Raw genomic sequence first — 12,961 nt, 5'->3', positions numbered from 1 at the left:
TCATGAACCGCTGATGCTTGTAATGACTGAACGAACACAGTGCATGCAAACTATTACAGGAGAAACAACAGGAAAGTGATAGTTTGGTTCCAGCGTGAAATGCAGAACCCACTACGTCTCGAAATACATGCCTCAGTATGAAGTCACTTGCATGTAGTGCCATTAGTGTATCAAACATGTTTTCACCTTCGTATAGCATAAAATAAGACCAAAGCAATGCCGTACGTCAGCTTTTTATAATCGGCAAATACATGGCAATGCAACACACAATGCAGGGTTACCAATATGCAGAAGCACTCGCTCCCACAAAACACAAAGTGACACACATCACGGCTGCACAGCACGGGGCGCCGGAGGACTAGGCCTCGACGTCCATTCCCTCCGCGTCCTTCAGCAACCACTGGTGGACGTGCTCAGAAACTATGCCTTCTGGGTCCTCCTGATAGATGGGGTGGTCGATCACTCGCTGAAACTGGGCAATGTCGTCCAGGCTAAAAGGAGAAAATATGTTACTAAATGACACCCAGTCGGAATTTATTACTTCTTCTTCTGACTTCATTATGCTTCGAAACCCGTCTACAACACGAGCGCATACCAACACCACATCGTACGTAAACATTTCACAGAATCCATGTCGCTTGGCGCCTCGAAGAGAACGCCATCGTCTCCTTCACTGGAACAGAGCCAGCGAGCCCCAGCCCTGCCGTCGACAGCCCGCGAGCGAACGCCATCGTCTCTTTAACCGACACAGAGCTAGCGCCCCCCAGCCCTGCCCAGCAGTCAGGCGTACTCACTACTGTTTATGCAGGACTTTCTTCTTGGGCATGCCACGCCGCTTGCGGCTGGGTTGCCGGCGCTGCTCGTGGGCCGCCTTGCGGGCGGCGCGCTCCTTCTCCAGCGTGGCCGGGTTGGGCAGCGCGGCCGCCAGAGGCTGCAGGTCGCCCACCACGGCCGTGGCGCGCCGCGCCTTGGCGGCGCGCGCGCTCCGTAGCGACTCCATCACGGCGTCGAGCTCTGCGGACGGAAGAAAGGGGGCGTGACAGTGTGCCGGCCCCGTGAGTGGCTGCCCGCCGTCGGCCGCGACGGGCGGGGCGTGTGGCCGCTGGGGCCAGGCATCACGGATCTGTCGCAAGTAAGTCATCCTTTGGACGTGGATAAGTTACCAAAGCATACCAAGTGTTGTTGAAGTGTTGCCCACCAAAAGTCGCAGTACGCACAATAGTATTAGATGTTACACACACCGACAGTGAGGAAATAAATTGGGCGGAAGTTTCCAGCGCGAGAGATAAAACACTATGTTTGGTTTCTGATTCCAAGATTATTATCTGATTTCTTTGCTACCCACTTTGCATGAAGGCTTCGTGACGTACTTTCCTCTTGTCCTTCTTCTTCATCGCTGCCTGGCCCCTGATGGTGGACTTGGAACTGCGCACAGATCGGGCGTCAAAGTCCGGCAGCCGCTGCTGCAAAGCCTCCAGTGGGATCGTCAGTCCCGCAAACATTCCTTTGCCGGTTGTTGGCAACGAGGCGGCCGCTGGCGAGGTGCCGGGCGCCACCATGGCAGGTTTGTTACGCCCGCGTTCTTCGCCACTGACTGCCGGCAGGTGCAGTTCCTGTCGTGCTCGCCGGGTTTTCCCCATGCTGCGGAGTGTGCCTAGAAGTGAGTATGAGTCCATGAACTTACACTAATTTTGAAGTTTTTGACACAACCATGACCTCAGAGATGTTAAATTTATGTTTGAATCATGCATGCAACAAAAGGCCATCATCTTCTCCTCATATGCACATCATTCCTTTAGCCAGCCATGTGTGTTTTACACAGTAATATTACAGTAAAGACTGCTATAAAATGGGGTTTGTGGAAAGCTATGAAGTTATCATGGCTTGTGCACTCTGATGCAGTTGTATCACAGGGTTGCAGCAGTGAGGCAAAGCCCATATTGCACCACACATTACACCTTTTGTTCTGTGTCAGTAGCACTAATGCAATTTTTGGCAATGGAAAAGTTATTGTCTTAAAACTAAAAGCCCGAAAGTTTTGAATTATTGGCAGGAACAATTCCTGTAAGTTGGAACACTGACTGACTTTGCAAACTGGCAGCCACACTGACTAATCCATACCTTCCATTTCCTGGGCAAAACACTATAGGCATCCTAGGTACCCACAACCAGAGAGTTCAAACAATCTGATCACTGACTGCCTAGTGATCCTCCAGAGTGGTATGCCACACAGTCACTGAAGCCAACATGACAGCTAGAATGACAGCTGAAACATACTGATCACTATCAAATACCACACATCAGAATTCTACAAGAACCAGGTGCCTGAAACATGCACACGCTGCCCCATTTTTTTTTTGGTCTCCGACTCTGCATGGGCAGGGTGTTCCTGGGATAGCAGAAGGCAAGCTGAGCATATGCCATTGCAGCATCCAGACACATGACCTGAGGAGAGGCATGAAGTCCCCCATGACCCAAGAGATAAGTGCTTTCTTCAGCATCAAGAAACTGTTTCCTTCAGTAATTTATGTAATACAGCTATTTACCATGTTCTTTTCATACCAATGCACCCAAATATGCAAAAAACAGAATATTTCATGTGGTAGAATAGGACAAATAGCAATGCTGGTATCAATCTGTCAACTGAATTGATGCAGTGGTGAATGACCATGCCATACCACTTAAAGTCTGACATCAAAGCCATGGAAAACTGAGGTGATCTGTATAAGGTACCTTTACAATAAGGTAAGCGCAACCTGATACACCTGTGCAATTCTAGCCTTGGTATTGACCACAGACCACTCAAAATTACATGTTTCACAAACAAACAGCAGCTCCAGCAATAGGTGTCAACAAAGTATTGGGACCCATCAGATGCACCATCACAATGCTAGCCAATGTGCTCTACTGCATCTGCCCTTCAGAACTATTGCCAGGCAATATATGTTATCACAAGTAGCCTGATTGTGTATGGGACTTGATACCAGATGAGTTGCTCATGATGCTTTGGATGAAACAGGCAAGCACCATACAACTTGTGCAACCATACAGCAACAAGTGCTACAAGCCAGCACTGAAATGCATTCAGAGATTATCTGTTCATCATGCATAAGCCATTAGTCCCCACAATACAGGGCATTTTTGGTATCTGCCTGAGAGTGAGCAGTGATCACTAATTCGTTCTGCAAGGAGGCCAACAAGCAACCACGGTGATGCAACATGAGCAGGGTGCAGCCCATTCAGTGTAGTAAATACGAAACACCTGCAAGTCAAAATAGAGAAAAGCGAGCACTGTCCACAGCTGTCTTTTACCACATTCCCTTCGTTAATTACGGCTATTTTAACCGCCAGAACACCACAACTTCATAAGATTCCGACCTATCACCGAAATGCTTCCCGTTCACCGCAATTCGACTTCCCGACGGCCGACAATTCTGGGCATCACTCTTCTTCCTATGCACTCCGCTTATGTGATGGCTGTCCCTCCGCCACATGGAATAAATACCTTTAGATATTTCGTCTCACACCAGTCATTAAGGCCTCCAAATCTTATTTGGAAGCAGCGTGTACAGGGAATACAGTAGCATATTTTCATTGTGTGAATTGGCGCTTAGAATGAGGCTTCTTTTTCTTCGCTCCAAAGTCCGCTATGCTCATTTTCAAACGGGGTCCATTACTATCACTTGCTGTCTCTCCATAAATTTGTAGTATTCCTGTACCATTCTGCAAGTCGCACAAATTTCTGGGAATAACATTGGACTCACGTCTAGCCTTCCAAGCCCAGAGGATACCAGTAACCGTTGCTTCAAACGGCTCAACGTCCTCAGGTGCCTTGCTGGTTATACGTGGGGTGCAGACCAAACGACGCTTACCGTACTTCACATAGGTATCATCCGATCAAGACTGGCGTATAATTGCTTCTTATTCAGCACTATCTCGGGCAACCTTTGCAAACTATTGGAAGCCATTCAATCAGCTTGTCCACGTCTGATCACAGGGGCCCTCCGCACGACCCCAGTTCTCTTCATCCGTGCTGACACCAACCTGTCGGCGCTGGCGGGCCGGCGTTACTTTTTGCTGCTTCGGTGCTACCACAAATCTCAAAGTGTGTTGCGCCACGCGGTATGCGCTGCTCTTGAAACTAATAGACCGCTCCGAGGCTGTCCAACAGGCGCGACGAGGTCTTGACATCTCGTGCATGCGTGTTGTTCGTAACCCTCCATTGACGCCTGCCTGGCTTTACAGTTAGCTCTCAAAAAAGTATCTAGTTAGATCTAAGAAATCGGAATGATCTCCTATTGAGGTACAATCTGTTCTCCTGGAGTATTGAAATTCGCACGCCGAATCCGTTTTCTTTCACACTGGTGGATCTGCTCATGGTGACCAGGTTGGTGTAGCAGCCGTCGGTCCGGACTTTCGGTTCACTGTACGTCTTCCAGACTTCAGCACGGTGTTTTCTGCGGAAGTATACGCTTTAATTTAAGAGGCTTTCTGGCATTCGGAGTCACGTTCCTGTCCTTGTTCAGAAAACGGAGTCATGGACGACTCGGGCCCCTACTGACATAGCGTCTCTTGTGAGGCGTACTGCGGCCCCTTATCAACGCAGCAGGTCCTCGTCGTCTCAGAGACCCCCGACCAATGCAAAGGGTCCTCTAACTGACAATCGTTGGGCCCAGGATGGTCCTGGCTTTAGAAAGCGGCGCTAGGCCGCCACGGGGCAGACTGTTCTAAATTCGTGGTCGCGGATCGACTGGTGGGTCCTCATTGCCCCCAGAGGCCTAAATCGGCACAAAAGTCCCTCTGGTGTACATCTGCGGGTCCGGATCCCTTAACACAGTCTCTAGCTAACTCTTCAGTCCCCCTAGTCCGGCCCTTGATCGTCAATCCCGAGGAGCCCTAAGAGCCCGTCTGGACCAAAACGGGACATGTGTGCCCCGGTGCCCCCTCCCCCCGGCCTGTGCCCCGCCTTCAACTTATGTAGGTAGGTAGGTAGGCTCAGAAAGAGCCCTCTTGGTCCGGAAAGGGACATAGTGGACTCAAAATGGCTGTTATTAATCAAGGGGCCATGTATTTTAGGCTGATAAAGTAGGCAGCCCGTGTGTCGAAAAGGCACCTCTCATCCTTCAGACCATGGATGAGCTCACGTCTGGTTAAGCTCAGAATTGGCCCACGTTAGGTCTGGGACGTATACTTTTTCATGCCCAGAAAACGCACAGGTCCTGTCCGCAAAGGATCAATTTTTGCTCTTAGACCTGAGAACATTCCCTCTCAGGCCTGAAAAGACCTGGGATGGGATGATCCCATCTAAGGCCCAAAATGGGGATGCGGATGAACCTCATCTTAGGTTCAGAATGAATTATCACTCATCGGGAGAGGCCCCATGCTGGCACGCCCACCTGCAGGACACATCGGTAGCAAAGCAGTTTTTTCAGCCACCAAGATTTTAATGCTTTGGTAGCATTTGGAAGCTCTAAAATCGTCTCAAGCTTCTGCCTCAGAAACAGTGATGCAGGAAGGGAGAGGAGCACAGGATGCACGTGTCCCCCCCCCCCCCCTAGTTTCAGAGAGGCCCTTCGGGTCCCGAGGGACCTACGATTAAGGGGCAGATTTGAGGGCCCAAAGGCTCGAAAGGTCAGTCGTAAGTCGCATTTAGGGGCCCGGCCCGTAGGGCCGGGCACTCCAATGCGAGCCAAAGGTCTTGCTCGCTGATTTAGGGCCCCTGAGTTGATTAGTCCATGTGTTGGTCAGACGCCATCAGTAATGCAGAGTTTGCTCCGTGGAGACATGGGCCTGAGGGCCCATTTCTCAAGCAGGGATAAAGACGGGGCCAGCGATTTACATTGGTCAGGGCCCCCACAACGCCTAACGGGGCCCTGTGCTGGCAAAGGACCCCAAGTCGGCCAGAGGCGGTGTTCGGGGGGGGGGGGGCGAAGAGCCTGGAGGACCCACCGGGCCCGGTGATCAAGGGCTGGATTGGAGGGTCAAGAACACGAAGGCTGGTCGAAGTCGTATTCAGGGGCTCTGGTTCGCGGGGATGGACCCTTAAATGTCAGTCAGGCGGCCATTTCGAGATAGGGTGTCACCGATCAGGAACACCCTATTTCGATATGCCTCTATATGTTGGTCAGGCACCACCAGTGCCTCACAGTCTGCTCCGAATCGGTATGGGTCTGAGAGCCCACTTCCCAGTCAGCTACGAAGCTGAGGCCAGTGATTTACACTAGCCTGTGTCTCTGTATCTGCCAGGGACCCACAGCGCCTGACAGATGGTGTTGTGCTTGAAAAGGGCCCAGAGGCGGCCAAGGGCAGTTTCGATGAGGCCCGAATAGGGACCCAGGTGGCCCAATGGAACAGACTTTCAAAGGAGAGTAAAGCAACCCGAAGGAGTGGCTGTAGGTCACATAAAGGATGGCGGCCCAGGTTAGGTTGGGGTCGTAACCTGAATTATTAGTCAGAAGACCTCTTTTAGCGTTTGAAGACCTCCTGAGACAGTCCGTGTGTCTAACTCGGCCAGAAACCACGAACACTGAACAGTTAGGTACGTGACGGTCCGAACCCCGGGGCTCATGTTCCAAGCACGAGCAAGACCGGAGCCACAATTTGCATTGGTCTGGGTCCCTGAAACAGTGGTTGGGGCCACCTTATCGTTCTCCACAGGGCATAACAGGGGGCCATGTCTCGGCTAGTGGCTCCTAATCGATCACCGGCTTTGCCGGAAGAGATCTAAAGAAAGACTGGAGGGCCACTCGGAACCAAAGATCAAGGGCCCAACTGGACTCGGCCTCGTAGACCCCATCCCGTAGTGTCATGACCTGAAATGCCAGTCAGAGAGCTTCTACGAAGTCCCTCTTATCAGAGTTCTTTATCCCTGTTATATAGGGCCTCGACACGACGCCAAACAGTCGGCTGTACGTCTGTGTGGGCACTGGATAACCATTTATCAAGCAGGAACGAGGCCGTGGCCCGCGATTTGCAATATGCGGGATCCTTGACATAATGAAGCACTCTTGTGTCGGTCAGGGGCCACAGTTCCTAGCAGGGGTCGTGGGGCGGCACGTGGCCCGAACCGGTCGGGAGCGAAGGAGGCCTGAAAGGGATCGAAGGGTCTCTTGAGACCAAGGATCAAAGGTCCCATTCGAAGACTAAACTGCCCAAAGAGCTGGTTGTAGGTCACATTAAGGAGTGATCTAGGAACCTAAGTGATCTAAGAACCTAAGGAGCCCGAAGGGTCGTGATCTCGAATGCCAGATAGAAAACCTTTCGTGCCGATTGGGGACCCCCTGAGAGGGACCATTACCCCGTTTTGGCCAGAGATCACCAAAACCGAACAGTCGGTTCTGTGTCGGTCTGAGATCTGGGGGGGGGGAGGTGTAGGTATTCATCGCTACCTCATGTTCAAAAACAGCATTGTACATCATTCGTCGTGTTTGAGGCGGAACATATCATAAATAATCATAAAACAGGTAGATTCATGCTCCTTCCTTCGAATTTTAATAATTACGACAGCGAGCTCCCGAACGCCGCACACACGCGACAACCCCGACCGCCTAGCGCCACTGCTGCGTTATCGGCGCATAGTTTCGGCGTTGCTGCATATCAAGGACAATAAAAAATGTACGGGGCAAAGGTAAGAACCATGAATCAATGAAATACGTTTCTTACCGCCTGCAGGTAAGTTTGTGAAACAGCCAGGCCATAATAAACCAGAACCTAGCCTCCACTAGCCTAGTCTAACCTAACCTAACCTAACCTAACCTAACCTAACCTAACCTAACCTAACCTAACCTAACCTAACCTAACCTAACCTAACCTGACCTAATCCAACCTAACCTAACCTAACCTAACCTAATCTCCCCACCCTATCCCCTTCAGCCCAGTGTCTCATTGGTGTCTATGGTCCATGCCACATATATGAACCGTATCAAGAAATTTGTTCCGCCGCCATGTTGTCAGTCTGCTTTTCATTCCCCACCCAAAGAAGTCATATTTGCTCCCCATGTCTGTTGTGAGCACGCCCAGCCGGCCCGGCGGCACAACATGTCATCCCTGCCGTGTCGCGGCGCGGCCTCGGCCGCGCGGTGGAATGCGACCTACCGTCGCGGGCGCTGACCGCCGTCCCGTGGCGGACCGTACGGGACGCTTGGTAGGTGCGTGTATGCAAACTGACTTATGAGTGGTAGTTCGCCCGAACTAAATGTTATGTCGTGCCTGCCTGGGATGGCAGGGGCAGGACGACACTGGACTTGGTCCAATACAAATCGCCGCGTCTCTACACGTATCTCTCTGGCTGAGCTGAGCTGAACCGCTGGACGAAGACATCACAATGTCGACCAATCTACAAACAGTACGGAAGACTGCTTGGATACGCAAGAAACAAATTTCACTGGATTCTTGTCACCTTGGCTCCGTACATTGTTATGGTTCTTGATGCGCAGTAATACTGTGACCACGCGTGGCAATGGCGCCGGGGTCGCGGTTGCTGTGTGTTGGCAGCGCTCGAATGCTCGTTGTTGTAGTTGTTTAAGTTCCAAGGTAAGAGCTTAGATGACCCATTTTACGATTATTTACGATATGTTCTGCCTTAAAAACAAAGATTGATGTCCGATGCTCTTTTTAACATTAGGTACCAATGAATACCATGACCTCTGGGGGCCATTTCCCAAGCAGGGACACGGCTGGGCCCGCGATTGTCATTGTTCGGTGCCCTTGCAAGAATGCGGGGCTCCTGTATCGTTCAGGGGTCCACAGCGCCGAACAAGGCATTCTGTGTCAACAAGGGGACTGGAGTCGGTCAGAGAAAGATGTGCTCAGCAGGGACGGGGACGGGACCCTAAATGACCGAGGCCTCTTGCGTTAGTCGGGACTCTCTGACAATGAAAGGAAACAGAACAGCTTACGATGATTGTTCACATTGAGGCAGTGGAAGGGTTCTATGCCAGCCAGGGCCCCCAGTACCGAACGGTGGGCCCTCCAACCCAATTCCAGCACTGACCCGTTAAGCGGAAATGGGGACTATGTGACAAATATGGGACCACCTGCGGCGATCAGTAATGTTGTTGCGTCACTGGGGGTTCCTGCATCGATCCGGGGTCATCTACAATCTCCGCAGGTCAGAAGAACTCCCGCATCAGGGAGGGGACCAATGTAATATGATGTATCCCTCTAAGGGCCTCCGAATCGGGCAGTGGATTCAGCCCCGTATCGTGAGGATGGCTGCCAGAAGACACCCCGCGGTGGGACGGAATGGCCCCTTAGCCTTTTACCGGGAACAAGAATGTTCCCCCAGAGTTCTTATCAATGGGAATCATTTCCGGAAAGAAATCGTGGGTCTCATAAGTGTTGAAAAGTGTGGGTTGAAATCAGCTAAAAACAAACGTGTCCTTCCCCTGTTTGCCTGAAACCCTTTATTATTTTGTAGAATCGACCAGTGAAACAAGTTATCGAAAGGTTTTAGCCTGCGCGCCTGCGATCTTGGAAGCAAGGACAGCGATAACCTGGGTTGCAGTATGTGTAAAACCGAACAGCGTTGGCTACTGCAAGTAGTGCCAGCCGGCGGGTGCCTGTACGCGCCAGATCGACCATTGTGAAATAATACTTCCGAATGTAATAGAAAATTAATCCGCACCATTCAAATGCTAGGCCGGGCGTATCTTGTTTTCAACCTTGAGGCTGCCCTCTGGACAGATTATGAGGCACAGCAACACGAAATATATATAGAGATTCTTTCGTTACTCCTCCAGTTCTACCATCAGATTCCGATGCAAAACCTACTATTTAAAATTATAAAGCGTTGAAACGTACTTCTATCAAATTTATCATCATTTTCGTCCCTCCGTTGACCAAGGCTTGATGCTAGCCACGGTGCCGAAGCTGCGCGGCTTATGGAGACTGCAACGCCTGGTGTCAAGGCTTTGTTGCCGAGATTTGCGAGCGCGCGTGCTTGAAACTGCGTTACATAATTTGGATCAATTAACTAACGTTACTTAATTCTGACTGAATTTTGAGCCCTTCCAGTCAAACATGGCCTGGCTCCGTAAATACAAAATGTTGGTCGATTTCGATCTACATTCGCGTGTCCTTAATATCTCTGTACAGCCCAGATAAGATTCTGATAAAGTTTCTGAATTGATTCATTCAGCAGAGGTCAGTAAGTCAGTAAAACACTGGACCACTGTAGAATGAAGAGCGCTCTTTATTAAAGATGTATTTCACGCAGTCGTTCAACGCATGATTTCTTCAATTGATTGACTATAAGGTTCAGTCAAAATTTATCTCGCAGTAGCTTCTGGCTTCTATCCCTGTTATGGACGGTAAAAATAAAACTATGATAGGCACGCCCCCATTACAAATTGGCCATATTTGGTGAGTTTTGGTTGGGGCTATTATATTATATATATATATATATATATATATATATATATATATATATATATATATTATATCAGGAGACCCTTTGTCAACCCTGTAGCCTCCCTTGTCATGGCTTGAGCTGCGCGCCTGTACTGAAATATAGGGGCTGTCGGTTTGGGGGCCTTCTTAAATTATTTGTGCCCATTCCGAATTGGGATACGCCTCCCCTGATTCCAGCTGATAATCGTGCTGACGACAGATCGAGCGAGGCCCATGACACATTTCTTATAAAGTGGTGTTTGTTGATGTGGCTCCAGCTCCGGTATTACCACTATTTGTCCCATCCGTAAGTTGAGTTCTTCCCAATTCATTTTCATTTGAATTGCTTCCCTTCTCATTTTAAGCATCCAGTCCATTTCTTGTGCAAAAGTTCCATCGATCCTTTACTGCTACTTGTGCTGGCATGAAGCCCATCATTTCATTGACCTCCCACTTGTACTGACAAAGCCCGTGTCCAAGATGCGGCCCGCTTCGTTCCTGTTCTCCATATTTTACTATCACTCTAACGTTATGAATTTTCTGGGGAACGCTACTACACAGCATGCTAATCACTGCCGCTTGCCTTTTCATTGTTTCTCTTCGCCGTTGAAGCAAATGTGGACCACGTTATAAAGTATCTAGCTACCACGTAGGTTCTCCACATGACACAAATCATTAAGGAAGTTCCTTGCCGCACATGGAGTGATCGGATAATCCCGGTAGGCTTCGCGCAATTTTCAGCTATATATCACTCGGCTCCCGGCAGTAGTACTTCTTTTGCATTATGCTTGGTGACAGCACATTCGCCACCGCCCGTGCCATTTTTCGCCATTGCCTGAAAAGGCAGACTGTAATCCCCGTAAACAGGTGGAGAATCGGTGGAAGAAAGGGAGAAGGGGGTGCGAAATTCACAGGGCTTCGGGTAATTCCTGTGGAAATAAGTGCAAGGTAGCAACAAGGGGATGTCTGTGCGTGGGGATGACGGCACGATAGCTACCACTACCTAAAGGGTTTTTTCGTTGGAATTTTGAGAGACGAGGCTGTCAGCAAGTCACCTCCGCAAGTATGAAGCATTTTATTGTGCAATTTTATTTGTTAAGAACTTATGTGAAAAGGCAGAGCAAATGTGGAAGGGTATTTGAAGGCCATCTTGGAATGCACGACCCACAATAACTTTATTTAATTCCTGCAATTTCACAGTCCACACGCCGATCAGGGGCACAATTTGTAGTTATAACGGCGTCAATCGCCAGCACATTGACTCTCTCACATATCTGCGGCCTTTAAGCTCAGGGACTGGAGGGTTTAGATCTTAAAAACGTCATTATCGTGGGCTGCATCGAAAAGTATTCAGTATGGCTATTTCAGTTCAAGACCTCATATAAATGTGGAACACTCCCCTTAATTGCAATATTTTGCATGTATAAGTGATACGTGATGCCTGATTACTGTTTGGTTGAAATCGCTCGCATGCATCACTGATATGCAATGCATGATGTCTGTTTACTTGCATTCGTTTGCATGTACACGTAGTTTTGGCGTACTTTATTTCTTAGATATAGACTGTACCATGGTAATGGATGACAACTGTACTTGTTTAATCCTCTGAATGCCGGTGATCTGTAAAAACTGTGGCTCGCTGTTTCAAAAAAGATAAAAAATTGAATAGGATCATCGGTAGGCAATTTTGAGCTCACTTCTGTTATCCGTTTCAGTAAAGGCATATCACCGAAATATCAATCAATCTATCGCTCAATTCTCCCGATTATTCTGCGAGGAATAAAGCTATTAGTACTGTCTTATCGGTAGCTACAATGCCTTTAGTTTGGGACAAATGGGCCTCCCAAATATTTTGAAAGGCAAAAATATCCTCTTTAAAAATGGGGCAAATACATAGGTTAGATGAGCTCAGTGGGTTAGGGTGAGCCGTACCGGAACAGCACTAGTTGACCTTTTACCACATTACTCCGATAGTTAGCTTGAATTTAACGATCGGATAGCGGACGGTTCAGATTTTAGACAAACACAGGCAAACATAGGCTCTGCTCCAATGATGCAGGCAGGGGGGCACACGGGTCACGTGCCTTTTTTTAGGTTCCAGGGACCGAGTGGCTCTGGGACTGCCGGTGTAAGACTAGCTTTAGGGGCCCGAGCTCTACGGAGATTGGAAGAGCATACTTTTGGCGTTTTGAACGTATGAGCCAATTATAATTTGGCAATTTGTAATACTGGCGGTGTTATACAGTCCATGGAAGATATTTCATATGGGTGGTTTTGTGCAGAAGGGAGGTCCAAAAGTAAATATGCACTCTTTGCCGACGACTGTTCAATGAAGTAGCTGAGATCTGACGGGAAATACAAATTTGGGGCAGATTGGACCGTCCTTGACAATGCCTTGAGCTTGCTAGTAAAACCCGGAGCACTCTGGGGCCCAGGAGGAATGGTTAATGACACAGAATCCAAATATATAATGAATTTCAATATGAGATCATGTGCCTAAAACGTACAGTAACACATCTGTGATTGTTTTGTTATCCATGTCTGAATTAAGCTCATTTTTCTTACATGCCTA

At 49.1% G+C, this 12,961-nt stretch overlaps 1 protein-coding gene across 3 annotated transcripts; it reads right to left on the bottom strand.

Annotated features, from left to right (window-relative positions):
* On the bottom strand, positions 1-3,481 carry LOC119103723 (uncharacterized). Of its 3 annotated transcripts, none has more exons than XM_037227356.1 (4): positions 3,313-3,481; positions 1,346-1,654; positions 795-1,014; positions 1-491 (listed from the first exon to the last, which is right to left on the bottom strand). In XM_037227356.1, exons 2-4 carry the CDS (start codon positions 1,638-1,640, stop codon positions 359-361), a joined length of 648 nt encoding a protein of 215 aa, XP_037083251.1. In that variant the 5' UTR covers positions 1,641-1,654; positions 3,313-3,481; the 3' UTR covers positions 1-358. The 3 variants fall into 3 exon arrangements, with proteins under 3 accessions (XP_037083251.1, XP_037083250.1, XP_037083252.1); XM_037227355.1 differs by having other exon boundaries at positions 3,379-3,481; XM_037227357.1 differs by having other exon boundaries at positions 3,386-3,476.
* Between the last annotated feature and the right edge of the window lie 9,480 nt (positions 3,482-12,961).

The sequence above is a fragment of the Pollicipes pollicipes genome, unplaced genomic scaffold (assembly GCF_011947565.3).
Source record: "Pollicipes pollicipes isolate AB1234 unplaced genomic scaffold, Ppol_2.1 Scaffold_5724;HRSCAF=6776_pilon_pilon_pilon, whole genome shotgun sequence".
Taxonomy (NCBI): Eukaryota; Metazoa; Arthropoda; class Thecostraca; order Pollicipedomorpha; family Pollicipedidae; genus Pollicipes; species Pollicipes pollicipes.
This window is presented reverse-complemented; position numbering and strand designations above follow the sequence as displayed.

Excerpts from the sequence above, each read along its gene's own strand:
- LOC119103723 (XM_037227356.1), bottom strand. The coding sequence starts at position 1,640 with ATGGGGAAAACCCGGCGAGCACGACAGGAACTGCACCTGCCGGCAGTC. Across the intron at positions 1,015-1,345 it reads TCACGAAGCCTTCATGCAAA|AGCTCGACGCCGTGATGGAG; the intron begins GTGGGTAGCAAA and ends TTCCGTCCGCAG. Across the intron at positions 492-794 it reads AAAGTCCTGCATAAACAGTA|CCTGGACGACATTGCCCAGT; the intron begins GTGAGTACGCCT and ends TTCTCCTTTTAG.